Raw genomic sequence first — 16,768 nt, 5'->3', positions numbered from 1 at the left:
CGTTATAACAACAGATGCTTCCATGACAGGGTGGGGAGCACACCTCAATCACCACAGCATTCAAGGACAATGGGAAATACACCAAACAAAATTTCATATCAATTACCTAGAACTGTTAGCAGTATTTCTAGCGTTAAAAGCCTTTCAACCCATAATAACACACAAATACATTCTTGTCAAAACAGACAACATGACAACAATGTATTATTTAAACAAACAAGGAGGAACACACTCAACACAATTGTGCCTCCTAACACAAAAAATATGGCAGTGGGCGATTCACAACCACATTCGCCTAATAGCACAATTTATTCCAGGAATACAAAACCAACTAGCAGACAACCTTTCGCGAAACCACCAACAAGTCCACGAATGGGAAATTCACCCCCAAGTTCTGAACAAGTACTTTCAAATTTGAGGAACACCCCAGATAGATTTGTTCGCAACAAAAGAAAACTCAAAATGCCAAAACTTCGCATCCAGGTACCCACACCGCGAATCACAAGGCAATGCTCTATGGATGAGTTGGTCAGGGACATTTGCATACGCTTTTCCCCCTCTCCCTCTCCTTCCATATCTAGTAAACAAGTTGAGTCAAAACCAACTCAAACTCATACTGATAGCACCCACATGGGCAAGACAACCTTGGTATACAACTCTACTAGACCTTTCACTAGTACCGCATGTCAAACTACCCAACAGACCAGATCTGTTAACACAACACAAACAACAGATCAGGCATCCAAACCCAGCATCATTGAATCTGGCAATTTGGCTCCTGAAATCCTAGAATTCTGACACTTAGACCTCACACAAGAATGCATGGAGGTCATAAAACAAGCTAGAAAATCTTCCACTAGACACTGCTATGCATCTAAGTGGAAATGATTTGTTTACTACTGCCATACCAATCAAATACAACCATTACATGCCTCTACAAAGGACATAGTAGGATACTTACTACATTTGCAAAAAGCGAATCTCGCTTTTTCATCTATAAAAATACACCTCGCAGCAATATCTGCTTACCTACAAACTACTCATTCATCGTCTCTATTTAGAATACCAGTTATTAAAGCATTCATGGAAGGGCTAAAAAGAATTATACCACCAAGAACACCACCAGTTCCTTCATGGAACCTTAACATCGTCTTAACAAGACTCATGGGTCCACCTTTCGAACCCATGCATTCCTGTGAAATGCAATATCTAACCTGGAAAGTCGCATTTCTCATTGCAATCACATCCCTCAGAAGAGTAAGTGAAATACAGGCATTTACCATACAAGAACCATTTATTCAAATACACAAAAATAAAATAGTTCTAAGAACAAATCCAAAATTTCTGCCAAAACTAATCTCACCATTCCATTTAAATCAAACAGTAGAATTGCCAGTGTTCTTCCCACAACCAAATTCCGTGGCTGAAAGGGCACTACATACATTAGACATCAAAAGAGCACTAATGTACTACATTGACAGAACAAAGCTAATCAGGAAAACAAAACAACTGTTCATAGCTTTTCAAAAACCACACATAGGAAATCCAATCTCTAAACAAGGCATTGCTAGATGGATAGTCAGATGTATTCAAACATGCTATCTTAAAGCCAAAAGAGAATTGCCTATTACACCAAAGGCACACTCAACCAGAAAGAAAGGTGCTACAATGGCCTTTCTAGGAAACATTCCTATGAGCGAAATATGTAAGGCTGCAACCTGGTCTACGCCTCATACGTTTACTAAACACTACTGTGTAGACGTACTAAATGCACAACAAGCTACAGTGGGCCAAGCTGTACTAAGAACATTATTCCAAACTACTTCAACTCCTACAGGCTAAACCACCGCTTTTAGGGGAGGTAACTGCTTTATAGTCTATGCCAAACATGTGTATCTGCAGCAACATATGCCATCGAACTGAAAATGTCACTTACCCAGTGTAAGGAAATGCCTCCTTGGCATGGTTGCCCCCTGACTTTTTGCCTTTGCTGATGCTATGTTTACAATTGAAAGTGTGCTGAGGCCTGCTAACCAGGCCCCAGCACCAGTGTTCTTTCCCTAACCTGTACTTTTGTATCCACAATTGGCAGACCCTGGCATCCAGATAAGTCCCTTGTAACTGGTACTTCTAGTACCAAGGGCCCTGATGCCAAGGAAGGTCTCTAAGGGCTGCAGCATGTCTTATGCCACCCTGGAGACCTCTCACTCAGCACAGACACACTGCTCGCCAGCTTGTGTGTGCTAGTGAGGACAAAACGAGTAAGTCGACATGGCACTCCCCTCAGGGTGCCATGCCAGCCTCTCACTGCCTATACAGTATAGGTAAGACACCCCTCTAGCAGGCCTTACAGCCCTAAGGCAGGGTGCACTATACCATAGGTGAGGGTACCAGTGCATGAGCATGGTACCCCTACAGTGTCTAAACAAAACCTTAGACATTGTAAGTGCAGGGTAGCCATAAGAGTATATGGTCTGGGAGTCTGTCAAACACGAACTCCACAGCACCATAATGGCTACACTGAAAACTGGGAAGTTTGGTATCAAACTTCTCAGCACAATAAATGCACACTGATGCCAGTGTACATTTTATTGTAAAATACACCCCAGAGGGCACCTTAGAGGTGCCCCCTGAAACTTAACCGACTATCTGTGTAGGCTGACTAGTTTTAGCAGCCTGCCACAAACCGAGACATGTTGCTGGCCCCATGGGGAGAGTGCCTTTGTCACTCTGAGGCCAGTAACAAAGCCTGCACTGGGTGGAGATGCTAACACCTCCCCCAGGCAGGAATTGTCACACCTGGCGGTGAGCCTCAAAGGCTCACCTCCTTTGTGCCAACCCAGCAGGACACTCCAGCTAGTGGAGTTGCCCGCCCCCTCCGGCCAGGCCCCACTTTTGGCGGCAAGGCCGGAGAAAATAATGAGAAAAACAAGGAGGAGTCACTGGCCAGTCAGGACAGCCCCTAAGGTGTCCTGAGCTGAAGTGACTCTAACTTTTAGAAATCCTCCATCTTGCAGATGGAGGATTCCCCCAATAGGGTTAGGATTGTGACCCCCTCCCCTTGGGAGGAGGCACAAAGAGGGTGTACCCACCCTCAGGGCTAGTAGCCATTGGCTACTAACCCCCCAGACCTAAACACGCCCTTAAATTTAGTATTTAAGGGCTACCCTGAACCCTAGAAAATTAGATTCCTGCAACTACAAGAAGAAGGACTGCCCAGCTGAAAACCCCTGCAGCGGAAGACCAGAAGACGACAACTGCCTTGGCTCCAGAAACTCACCGGCCTGTCTCCTGCCTTCCAAAGATCCTGCTCCAGCGACGCCTTCCAAAGGGACCAGCGACCTCGACATCCTCTGAGGACTGCCCCTGCTTCGAAAAGACAAGAAACTCCCGAGGACAGCGGACCTGCTCCAAGAAAAGCTGCAACTTTGTTTCCAGCAACTTTAAAGAACCCTGCAAGCTCCCCGCAAGAAGCGTGAGACTTGCAACACTGCACCCGGCGACCCCGACTCGGCTGGTGGCGATCCAACACCTCAGGAGGGACCCCAGGACTACTCTGATACTGTGAGTACCAAAACCTGTCCCCCCTGAGCCCCCACAGCGCCGCCTGCAGAGGGAATCCCGAGGCTTCCCCTGACCGCGACTCTTTGAACCTAAAGTCCCGACGCCTGGGAGAGACCCTGCACCCGCAGCCCCCAGGACCTGAAGGACCGGACTTTCACTGGAGAAGTGACCCCCAGGAGTCCCTCTCCCTTGTCCAAGTGGAGGTTTCCCCGAGGAATCCCCCCCTTGCCTGCCTGCAGCGCTGAAGAGATCCCGAGATCTCTCATAGACTAACATTGCGAACCCGACGCTTGTTTCTACACTGCACCCGGCCGCCCCCGCGCCGCTGGGGGTGAAATTTCTGTGTGGGCTTGTGTCCCCCCCGGTGCCCTACAAAACCCCCCTGGTCTGCCCTCCGAAGACGCGGGTACTTACCTGCAAGCAGACCGGAACCGGGGCACCCCCTTCTCTCCATTCTAGCCTATGCGTTTTGGGCACCACTTTGAACTCTGCACCTGACCGGCCCTGAGCTGCTGGTGTGGTGACTTTGGGGTTGCTCTGAACCCCCAACGGTGGGCTACCTTGGACCAAGAACTAAGCCCTGTAAGTGTCTTACTTACCTGGTAAAACTAACCAAAACTTACCTCCCCTAGGAACTGTGAAAATTGCACTGTGTCCACTTTTAAAACAGCTATTTGTCAATAACTTGAAAAGTATACATGCAATGTTTATGATTTGAAGTTCCTAAAGTACTTACCTGCAATACCTTTCGAATGAGATATTACATGTAGAATTTGAACCTGTGGTTCTTAAAATAAACTAAGAAAAGATATTTTTCTATATAAAAACCTATTGGCTGGATTTGTCTCTGAGTGTGTGTACCTCATTTATTGTCTATGTGTATGTACAACAAATGCTTAACACTACTCCTTGGATAAGCCTACTGCTCGACCACACTACCACAAAATAGAGCATTAGTATTATCTATTTTTACCACTATTTTACCTCTAAGGGGAACCCTTGGACTCTGTGCATGCTATTCCTTACTTTGAAATAGCACATACAGAGCCAACTTCCTACATTGGTGGATCAGCGGTGGGGTACAAGACTTTGCATTTGCTGGACTACTCAGCCAATACCTGATCACACGACAAATTCCAAAATTGTCATTAGAAATTGATTTTTGCAATTTGAAATTTTTCTAAATTCTTAAAAGTCCTGCTAGGGCCTTGTGTGTTAAGTCCCTGTTTAGCATTGTCTTTTAGAGTTTAAAAGTTTGTTAAAAGTTTGAAATTAGATTCTAGAAACAGTTTTAGATTCTTTAAAAAGTCTTCCAACTCTTAGCAAAATAATGTCTGATACAGAGATGAATGTGGTGGAACTCGACACCACACCTTACCTCCATCTTAAGATGAGGGAGCTAAGGTCTCTCTGTAATATCAAAAAAATAACCATTGGCTCCAGACCTACCAAAATTCAGCTCCAGGAGCTGTTGGCAGAGTTTGAAAAAGCCAACCCCTCTGATGATGACCTCACAGAGGAAGAAATTAGTGACTTGGAGGCCAATGTCCCTCCTCCAGTCCTAAATAGGGAGAACAGGACCCCTCAAGTCCTGTCTCCAACTGTGTTAGTCAGAAATAGTGAGTCCCTCACAGGAGGGTCCCACATTTCTGAAATCACTGAGGATGCTCTCAGTGAAGATGACCTCCTGTTAGCCAGGATGGCCAAAAGATTGGCTTTAGAGAGACAGCTCCTAGCCATAGAAAGGGAAAGACAAGAGATGGGCCTAGGACCCATCAATGGTGGCAGCAATATAAATAGGGTCAGAGATTCTCCTGACATGTTAAAAATCCCCAAAGGGATTGTGACAAAATATGAAGATGGTGATGACATCACCAAATGGTTCACAGCTTTTGAGAGGGCTTGTGTAACCAGAAAAGTGAACAGATCTCACTGGGGTGCTCTCCTTTGGGAAATGTTCACTGGAAAGTGTAGGGATAGACTCCTCACACTCTCTGGAAAAGATGCAGAATCTTATGACCTCATGAAGGGTACCCTGATTGAGGGCTTTGGATTCTCCACTGAGGAGTACAGGATTAGGTTCAGGGGGGCTCAAAAATCCTCGAGCCAGACCTGGGTTGACTTTGTTGACTACTCAGTGAAAACACTAGATGGTTGGATTCAAGGCAGTGGTGTAAGTAATTATGATGGGCTGTACAATTTATTTGTGAAGGAACACCTGTTAAGTAATTGTTTCAATGATAAACTGCATCAGCATCTGGTAGACCTAGGACCAATTTCTCCCCAAGAATTGGGAAAGAAGGCGGACCATTGGGTCAAGACAAGGGTGTCCAAGACTTCAACAGGGGGTGACCAAAAGAAAGGGGTCACAAAGACTCCCCAGGGGAAGGGTGATGAGACAGCCAAAACTAAAAATAGTAAAGAGTCTTCTACAGGCCCCCAAAAACCTGCACAGGAGGGTGGGCCCAGAGCCTCTTCACAAAACAATGGGTACAAGGGTAAAAACTTTGATCCCAAAAAGGCCTGGTGTCATAGCTGTAAACAGCATGGACACCAAACTGGAGACAAGGCCTGTCCCAAGAAAGGTTCCACTCCAAACTCCCATCCAGGTAACACTGGTATGGCTAGTCTCCAAGTGGGATCAACAGTGTGCCCAGAGCAAATCAGGGTCCACACTGAAGCTACTCTAGTTTCTGAGGGTGGGGTGGATTTAGCCACACTAGCTGTCTGGCCGCCTAACATGCAAAAATACAGACAGCAACTCTTAATTAATGGGACTAGAATAGAGGGCCTGAGGGATACAGGTGCCAGTGTCACCATGGTGACAGAGAAACTGGTTTCCCCTGGCCAATACCTGACTGGAAAAACTTACACAGTCACCAACGCTGACAATCAGAGAAAAGTACATCCCATGGCAATGGTTACTTTAGAATGGGGAGGGGTCAAGGGCCTGAAACAGGTGGTGGTCTCCTCAAATATCCCAGTGGACTGTCTGCTTGGAAATGACCTGGAGTCCTCAGCATGGGCTGGGGTAGAACTAAAAACCCATGCAGCAATGCTGGGTATCCCTGAACTGGTGTGTGTGAAAACAAGAGCACAGTGCAAGGCACAGGGTGAACAAGTAGAGCTGGAGTCTGGAAGAATGGCCCAGCCTACCAAGAGGAAAGGAAAGTCAGTTGGGAAATCAACTGCAACACAGCAAAAGAAAGGGAACCTCTCTTCTCAGGAAGAAGTTCTGCCCTCTGAGGGAACTGAGCCTTTGGAGCTTGAACCTTATCAGGTTGAGCTCTTAGGCCCAGGGGGACCCTCAAGGGAGGAGCTGTGTAAGGGACAAGAAACCTGTCCCTCTCTTGAAGGCCTTAGGCAGCAAGCTGCTGAAGAGTCCAAAGGCAAGAAAAATGGAACGCATAGGGTCTATTGGGAAGATGGACTCCTGTACACTGAGGCCAGAGACCCCAAACCTGGTGCCACTAGGAGAGTGGTAGTGCCTCAGCTGTTCAGAGAGTTCATCCTAACATTGGCCCATGACATTCCCCTTGCTGGACATTTGGGACAAACCAAGACGTGGGAGAGGTTAGTCAACCACTTCTACTGGCCCAATATGTCCAACATGGTTAAGGAGTTTTGCCTCTCCTGCCCCACCTGTCAAGCCAGTGGTAAGACAGGTGGGCATCCAAAGGCCCCCCTCATTCCACTTCCAGTGGTGGGGGTTCCCTTTGAAAGAGTGGGTGTGGACATAGTTGGTCCACTAGAACCTCCCACAGCCTCAGGAAATCTGTATATCCTGGTAGTAGTGGATCATGCTACCAGGTATCCTGAAGCTATTCCCCTTAGGTCGACTACTGCCCCTGCAGTAGCCAAGGCCCTCATTGGTATTTTTACCAGAGTGGGTTTCCCTAAGGAGGTGGTGTCTGACAGAGGTACCAACTTCATGTCAGCATACCTAAAGCACATGTGGAATGAGTGTGGAGTGACTTATAAATTCACTACACCATACCATCCACAAACTAATGGCTTGGTTGAGAGATTCAACAAGACATTAAAAGGCATGATCATGGGGCTCCCAGAAAAGCTCAAAAGGAGATGGGATGTCCTCTTGCCATGTCTGCTTTTCGCTTACAGAGAGGTGCCACAGAAGGGAGTAGGATTCTCACCCTTTGAACTTCTGTTTGGTCATCCTGTAAGGGGACCACTTGCCCTTGTTAAAGAAGGCTGGGAGAGACCTCTCCATGAGCCTAAACAGGACATAGTGGACTATGTACTTGGCCTTCGCTCTAGAATGGCAGAGTACATGGAAAAGGCAACCAAAAACCTTGAGGCCAGCCAACAGCTCCAGAAGTTTTGGTATGACCAAAAGGCTGCACTGGTTGAGTTCCAACCAGGGCAGAAAGTCTGGGTTCTGGAGCCTGTGGCTCCCAGGGCACTCCAGGACAAATGGAGTGGCCCTTACCCAGTACTAGAAAGGAAGAGTCAGGTCACCTACCTGGTGGACCTGGGCACAAGCAGGAGCCCCAAGAGGGTGATCCATGTAAACCGCCTTAAGCTCTTCCACGACAGGGCTGATGTCAATCTGTTGATGGTAACAGATGAGGATCAGGAGGCAGAGAGTGAACCTCTCCCTGATCTTCTGTCATCAGACCCAAAAGATGGCACAGTAGATGGAGTGATCTACTCAGACACCCTCTCTGGCCAACAGCAAGCTGATTGTAGGAGAGTCCTACAACAGTTTCCTGAACTCTTCTCCTTAACCCCTGGTCAGACACACCTGTGTACCCATGATGTGGACACAGGAGACAGCATGCCTGTCAAGAACAAAATCTTTAGACAATCTGACCATGTTAAGGAAAGCATCAAGGTGGAAGTCCACAAGATGCTGGAATTGGGAGTAATTGAGCGCTCTGACAGCCCCTGGGCTAGCCCAGTGGTCTTAGTCCCCAAACCTCACACCAAAGATGGAAAGAAAGAGATGAGGTTTTGTGTGGACTACAGAGGGCTCAATTCTGTCACCAAGACAGATGCTCATCCAATTCCAAGAGCTGATGAGCTCATAGACAAATTAGGTGCTGCCAAATTCTTAAGTACCTTTGACTTGACAGCAGGGTACTGGCAAATAAAAATGGCACCTGGAGCAAAAGAGAAAACAGCATTCTCCACACCTGATGGGCATTATCAGTTTACTGTTATGCCCTTTGGTTTAAAGAATGCCCCTGCCACCTTCCAAAGGTTGGTGAATCAAGTCCTTGCTGGCTTGGAGTCCTTTAGCACAGCTTATCTTGATGATATTGCTGTCTTTAGCTCCACCTGGCAGGATCACCTGGTCCACCTGAAGAAGGTTTTGAAGGCTCTGCAATCTGCAGGCCTCTCTATCAAGGCATCCAAATGCCAGATAGGGCAGGGAACTGTGGTTTACTTGGGCCACCTTGTAGGTGGAGGCCAAGTTCAGCCACTCCAACCCAAGATCCAGACTATTCTGGACTGGGTAGCTCCAAAAACCCAGACTCAAGTCAGGGCATTCCTTGGCTTGACTGGGTATTACAGGAGGTTTGTGAAGGGATATGGATCCATTGTGACAGCCCTCACTGAACTCACCTCCAAGAAAATGCCCAAGAAAGTGAACTGGACTGTGGAATGCCAACAGGCCTTTGACACCCTGAAACAGGCAATGTGCTCAGCACCAGTTCTAAAAGCTCCAGATTATTCTAAGCAGTTCATTGTGCAGACTGATGCCTCTGAACATGGGATAGGGGCAGTTTTGTCCCAAACAAATGATGATGGCCTTGACCAGCCTGTTGCTTTCATTAGCAGGAGGTTACTCCCCAGGGAGCAGCGTTGGAGTGCCATTGAGAGGGAGGCCTTTGCTGTGGTTTGGTCCCTGAAGAAGCTGAGACCATACCTCTTTGGGACTCACTTCCTAGTTCAAACTGACCACAGACCTCTCAAATGGCTGATGCAAATGAAAGGTGAAAATCCTAAACTGTTGAGGTGGTCCATCTCCCTACAGGGAATGGACTTTATAGTGGAACACAGACCTGGGACTGCCCATGCCAATGCAGATGGCCTTTCCAGGTTCTTCCACTTAGAAAATGAAGACTCTCTTGGGAAAGGTTAGTCTCATCCTCTTTCGTTTGGGGGGGGGTTGTGTAAGGAAATGCCTCCTTGGCATGGTTGCCCCCTGACTTTTTGCCTTTGCTGATGCTATGTTTACAATTGAAAGTGTGCTGAGGCCTGCTAACCAGGCCCCAGCACCAGTGTTCTTTCCCTAACCTGTACTTTTGTATCCACAATTGACAGACCCTGGCATCCAGATAAGTCCCTTGTAACTGGTACTTCTAGTACCAAGGGCCCTGATGCCAAGGAAGGTCTCTAAGGGCTGCAGCATGTCTTATGCCACCCTGGAGACCTCTCACTCAGCACAGACACACTGCTCGCCAGCTTGTGTGTGCTAGTGAGGACAAAACGAGTAAGTCGACATGGCACTCCCCTCAGGGTGCCATGCCAGCCTCTCACTGCCTATACAGTATAGGTAAGACACCCCTCTAGCAGGCCTTACAGCCCTAAGGCAGGGTGCACTATACCATAGGTGAGGGTACCAGTGCATGAGCATGGTACCCCTACAGTGTCTAAACAAAACCTTAGACATTGTAAGTGCAGGGTAGCCATAAGAGTATATGGTCTGGGAGTCTGTCAAACACGAACTCCACAGCACCATAATGGCTACACTGAAAACTGGGAAGTTTGGTATCAAACTTCTCAGCACAATAAATGCACACTGATGCCAGTGTACATTTTATTGTAAAATACACCCCAGAGGGCACCTTAGAGGTGCCCCCTGAAACTTAACCGACTATCTGTGTAGGCTGACTAGTTTTAGCAGCCTGCCACAAACCGAGACATGTTGCTGGCCCCATGGGGAGAGTGCCTTTGTCACTCTGAGGCCAGTAACAAAGCCTGCACTGGGTGGAGATGCTAACACCTCCCCCAGGCAGGAATTGTCACACCTGGCGGTGAGCCTCAAAGGCTCACCTCCTTTGTGCCAACCCAGCAGGACACTCCAGCTAGTGGAGTTGCCCGCCCCCTCCGGCCAGGCCCCACTTTTGGCGGCAAGGCCGGAGAAAATAATGAGAAAAACAAGGAGGAGTCACTGGCCAGTCAGGACAGCCCCTAAGGTGTCCTGAGCTGAAGTGACTCTAACTTTTAGAAATCCTCCATCTTGCAGATGGAGGATTCCCCCAATAGGGTTAGGATTGTGACCCCCTCCCCTTGGGAGGAGGCACAAAGAGGGTGTACCCACCCTCAGGGCTAGTAGCCATTGGCTACTAACCCCCCAGACCTAAACACGCCCTTAAATTTAGTATTTAAGGGCTACCCTGAACCCTAGAAAATTAGATTCCTGCAACTACAAGAAGAAGGACTGCCCAGCTGAAAACCCCTGCAGCGGAAGACCAGAAGACGACAACTGCCTTGGCTCCAGAAACTCACCGGCCTGTCTCCTGCCTTCCAAAGATCCTGCTCCAGCGACGCCTTCCAAAGGGACCAGCGACCTCGACATCCTCTGAGGACTGCCCCTGCTTCGAAAAGACAAGAAACTCCCGAGGACAGCGGACCTGCTCCAAGAAAAGCTGCAACTTTGTTTCCAGCAACTTTAAAGAACCCTGCAAGCTCCCCGCAAGAAGCGTGAGACTTGCAACACTGCACCCGGCGACCCCGACTCGGCTGGTGGCGATCCAACACCTCAGGAGGGACCCCAGGACTACTCTGATACTGTGAGTACCAAAACCTGTCCCCCCTGAGCCCCCACAGCGCCGCCTGCAGAGGGAATCCCGAGGCTTCCCCTGACCGCGACTCTTTGAACCTAAAGTCCCGACGCCTGGGAGAGACCCTGCACCCGCAGCCCCCAGGACCTGAAGGACCGGACTTTCACTGGAGAAGTGACCCCCAGGAGTCCCTCTCCCTTGTCCAAGTGGAGGTTTCCCCGAGGAATCCCCCCCTTGCCTGCCTGCAGCGCTGAAGAGATCCCGAGATCTCTCATAGACTAACATTGCGAACCCGACGCTTGTTTCTACACTGCACCCGGCCGCCCCCGCGCCGCTGGGGGTGAAATTTCTGTGTGGGCTTGTGTCCCCCCCGGTGCCCTACAAAACCCCCCTGGTCTGCCCTCCGAAGACGCGGGTACTTACCTGCAAGCAGACCGGAACCGGGGCACCCCCTTCTCTCCATTCTAGCCTATGCGTTTTGGGCACCACTTTGAACTCTGCACCTGACCGGCCCTGAGCTGCTGGTGTGGTGACTTTGGGGTTGCTCTGAACCCCCAACGGTGGGCTACCTTGGACCAAGAACTAAGCCCTGTAAGTGTCTTACTTACCTGGTAAAACTAACCAAAACTTACCTCCCCTAGGAACTGTGAAAATTGCACTAAGTGTCCACTTTTAAAACAGCTATTTGTCAATAACTTGAAAAGTATACATGCAATGTTTATGATTTGAAGTTCCTAAAGTACTTACCTGCAATACCTTTCGAATGAGATATTACATGTAGAATTTGAACCTGTGGTTCTTAAAATAAACTAAGAAAAGATATTTTTCTATATAAAAACCTATTGGCTGGATTTGTCTCTGAGTGTGTGTACCTCATTTATTGTCTATGTGTATGTACAACAAATGCTTAACACTACTCCTTGGATAAGCCTACTGCTCGACCACACTACCACAAAATAGAGCATTAGTATTATCTATTTTTACCACTATTTTACCTCTAAGGGGAACCCTTGGACTCTGTGCATGCTATTCCTTACTTTGAAATAGCACATACAGAGCCAACTTCCTACACCCAGTGTACATCTGTTCGTGGCATTAGTCGCTGCAGATTCACATGTACCCTCCCGCCTCCCCGGGAAGCCTGTAGCCGTTTAGAAGTAGATCTTAAATCTTAAACATTTGTACATTTGTAAATAATTATTATAAACTCTTAACGTACATACATATTCACTCCATTGCATGGGCACTATTTATAGCAAACAACTCCATCCTCACCCTCTGCGGGGAAAACAATCTAAGATGGAGTCGACGCCCATGCGCAATGGAGCCGAAGAGGGAGGAGTCCTTCGGTCCCGTGACCAAAAAAGACTTCTTCGAAGAAAAACAACTTGTAATACTCCGAGCCCAACACCAGGCAGCGGACTGTGCCAAACATGTGAATCTGCAGCGACTAATGCCACGAACAGATGTACACTGGGTAAGTGACATTTTCATTATAGTGGCTGAACTGGTCAGCCACTAGTAGCTGGTAGGTTTTCAGGGAGCATCTCTAATGTGCCCTCTGGGTGCAGTTATTAATAAATCCCTCACTGGCATCAGTGAGGGTTTAATAATATGAGATGTTTGATACCAAACATCCCTATGTTCAGAGAAGCCATCATGTAGTTGGGAAACTCGTAGTGATCAGTGTCCAGCACATGCATTTAAAATGGCTTCCCTAGTCACTTACTATATCTGAGAATCAGCAAAGACATAGCAGGAGCATATCTGCTCGTGCAGATATGCCCTCCCATGTAATATAATGCACTATGCCTTAAGGCTGTAAGGCCAGCTAGAGGGGTGATTTACATACATTGCATGCAGTGTTTAGGGGACATGGCACACAGGCTGTGGGCCGTGTTGTGTTTTCACTTTTGTGCGCACCAAGACATGCAACCTACAATGACAGCCTGTCATGTGCTTGGTGAGGGGTCCCTTAGGGTGGCACAATTCGTGGTGCAGCTCTTAGGGGCCCTACTTAGTACCCTAGATACCAGGGATACCATTTACCAGGGACTTACAGTGGGTGCTAAAGGTTTTGCCAATTGGGAAAAACGTCTACAGTTTTGGGGGCAAGAGATCTGGCACTGGGGACCTGGTTGGCAGGAATCCAGTGCTATTTCAGTCAAAATTACACCAGAAACCAGTCTAAAAGTGTGCGGTTTGATCACGTCAAAAGAGGCACTTTACTACAGTACCCCTGGTATCTAGGGCATGGGTTCTAAATAGGGTCCCTAAGGGATGTAAGATGTATTATGCCAACCTAAGGGACCTACCTACAAGTTATATGCAGACTCTAATTGCAAGCTGCGTAACATGCTTCACACTGTGAGTGAAAATACAACATGGCACACTCATTGTGTGCCATGCCAGAGTCACTGCATATATTATATGTAAGTCACCTCTTGAGCAGGCCTTTGAGCCCTAAAGCAGGGTGCATTATATTTGATGTGAGGACATAGCTGCATGAGCAGATATGCCCCTGTGATGTCTAGTTCGATTACTAGATATCACAAGTGAACAGGGAAGCCATCTACATAATGGATTCATTGAAACCTAAATCCATACTGATGCCATTATTGGATTTATTATGACCCGCACCCAGAGGGCAACTTATATGTGCCCCCTGAAAGCCTACTAGTTCTCTAGTGTGCTGGCTGGCCAGCCTGCCACCACAGATGAGGTTTTAACCCCCTGGAAGTGTGAGCCCTTGCTCTCAGAGGCCAGAAGCAATGCCTGCTCCAGAGGAAGATGTTATCACCTCCTCCAGCAGGGTGTCTAGTGAATCTGCATACCAAGGCCAGGGACTTCAAAGTCCCTACCACCTTTGATATGCGACCCTGACCCTGTGAGATGCCACCCCCTGCCCTGAGAACCATTTGGCACTGGGACAAATGGTAAAATAGCTAGGCAGGTAGGCTATACACCCCTAAGGTGGTTTTCCTGATGTGTTCCAGGAAGGAAGGGTTTCACCAGCACAAGAACCGTGGACCAACTGTGAACCTTGGTGCCAAATCCTGCCTACATACTTCTGTCCCAACAATAGCAACTGTGCATTCTCCAAAAGCCTCGGAGGCCTGCCAGCACTTCGCCAGCCAGCCGGCATCCCCCTTTGAGTCGAGGAGCCACTTCCCTGTACCAGCAGGCACCAACCGCGACTGTCCAGTTCTTGTTTTGCTGACCATCAGGTCCACTGAGGAGGCATCTCACCAGCAAGAGGATCCCGAGTGTCCAGGAGTGCAGCCCCGTCAACCCATCCTGTCTTCAAGACGCTGAGCCTGCCTGGAGCCTCCCTACACCATAACCAAAGTACCACCAGCAGTTGCAAGCACCAAGGCTTGTTTGTGTTCATTCAGAACTCCGTGGCCACCAAAACCTACCTGCACTTCGAGGGACTTCGAGAGAGGCCAGCTCCACACCAGAAGTCCTCTTGCAGCGTTTCTTTCCCCTCCTCTACAGGTACACCGAGAACCGTGAGAGTCTCTAACTCACCAACCCCGCTGGACAAAACACCTCTGCACCCGAGCTTCCCAGCCCATGCTCACGAGAATCGACTCTTTGTGGTCCTGAGACTCCCACAAGCCGAGCCCCCCTTTGGGTTCTGCCAGACTGGTACCCCAGGCCTCACTTGCAGCGTCTTCCCCACAGGTACTTTTTCCCTTTGTGTTTCACATGTATCCTCCAAGGCCACCACTGCTGGAAGCACCTCTGCACCTGGACACGCCAGGGCAGGTAAACCCGAACTGTTGGTGCTTTCTAGGACCTTGGCCCCCACTTACCTTAAGTCCTGTAGAACAGTCTTGTCAGTCTGTGTAAGTGGCCCTATGCAGTGTATATTCTCCCCATGGGATAAAATTACAGCGTTTGTTGCTCATGTCTCAGATTTGGCAGCTATATTTTCTGTACTTTTAAAAATAGCTACCTCAAATGGTACTTAACTAATTCTGAAGATTTTGTGTCTTAAATAATGTAAAAATCAATGCTATTTTTCTAAATTGGTCTTGAGTTTTTTCTTGAGTGTGTGTCTCATTTATTGACTCTGTGTGATCTACAAATGCTTGCCATTACCTACTAATAAGCCTAAACTGTCCTTCCATGCTTCCACAAAAGAGAGCATGTCTGGTTGTTACTGAAGCCCTGTAAGCCAATAAGGGTTGCCTGTACTATATGCATAGTGTACCCCTACATTTGGTACACTGCATAGATAGCCAGCTTCCTACAGATAGCACGTGAACTAATACTCTTGTGCTTTCACCAATTCCTGTGAGTGTTGTCAGATTTGTAATTTGAGGGGAACATGTTCCTATCCCACAGGGAGGAACTGACCATCTCCTCCTGCCTGCCTCCCATGCCAGGGTACTGTAGGACATAAAAAGGGGATCCTTCCTGCTCCACTACGTATTCCCCTTGCTGTCCAGGTCTTGATTGATGACAGCACCATTACAAAATCCGTAGGCCTCTCACGAGGTAACCAGGACATGCTTCAGTGATGTCCACTTCAGTCCTCCCCTCTGCTCCAAGCCTTGAGTATGCCCGTCATCACACCTCAGGTCTTACTTTTGATTCCAACACAAACTCCTCTTTGTGTTTGTGTAGAGACTGTGCAGTAGAGTAAACCTGATGGGAGGAGTTCCAGATCCAGTTGTTACACTTGCGAACATCCTGGCCATATCCCAACAGTGCCTTTCCAGACACTTCTTGAGCCAGATCTAATCCATCACCATTGTTTTGAAGTGCAGGTATTTTTTCACATTGTATCATGAGATTTAAGCCTTCATTATACAAGGTTCAGAGTGGTCCCTGCTCTACAGATACTGCTTTAGGCCATTTTGCTCTTCGGGGTACTCCAAGCCCAGAATTATTGGGTTCGCAAACTCCAAACTTTGTATTTCAAGGCCCTGAGACTCTGATCTTGGAGCCTTGTGCAGTGCTGTTGAGATGAGTTGCAGACACATGCTTTGCCTGGCTCCTGCATCCCCAATAACTATAGCATTGGGGGAAGAGCAAACATTACCACCTTTTGCTTCCACCATACCCCTGTCCTCCGAAGTCCTCAAACCTAAATCTGAGTAACGCGTAATGAGACCTTACCCTTAGAAGTAAAATAAAAATGCTCTTCATATACTGAGTTTATATTCCCATACTGCTCGGAGGCCGTGGTGTTCCAAATAACAACTGTTCCAATGTGTGCTAGAGGTTCAGCTGAGCTCCAGGTGGGCGATAGGTAGGGTTTCCACATCACCATGTGAATGCTGAAAATCCTGTTTCCCCTCTCTCAGGTTTCTCTTTAGGAGCAACCATCCAGTCTCACACCAAGGGGATTTGGATGTGGTGTGTCCCCCACCCGCAGAAGGTCAGCCACACTCTGGTGCTGTTGGACACAGAGGGTCTTGGAGACGTGGAGAAGGTGA

The 16,768-nt window shown here is 48.0% G+C and overlaps 1 protein-coding gene across 2 annotated transcripts in view; it reads left to right on the top strand.

The window, feature by feature from the left end:
• The window catches only part of LOC138246639 (guanylate-binding protein 1-like), a 219,203-nt gene that overhangs the window by 146,208 nt on the left and 56,227 nt on the right, over positions 1–16,768 (top strand). For both annotated transcript variants that reach the window (XM_069201357.1, XM_069201358.1), the window contains one exon: positions 16,637–16,764. In XM_069201357.1, the coding sequence (XP_069057458.1) occupies positions 16,637–16,764 (128 nt within the window). The remainder of the gene's footprint in view (positions 1–16,636; positions 16,765–16,768) is intronic.

This window comes from Pleurodeles waltl, chromosome 7 (assembly GCF_031143425.1).
Source record: "Pleurodeles waltl isolate 20211129_DDA chromosome 7, aPleWal1.hap1.20221129, whole genome shotgun sequence".
NCBI lineage: Eukaryota > Metazoa > Chordata > Amphibia > Caudata > Salamandridae > Pleurodeles > Pleurodeles waltl.
Note: the sequence above shows the minus strand (reverse complement) of the source record. Positions and strands in the feature narration are given on the sequence as shown.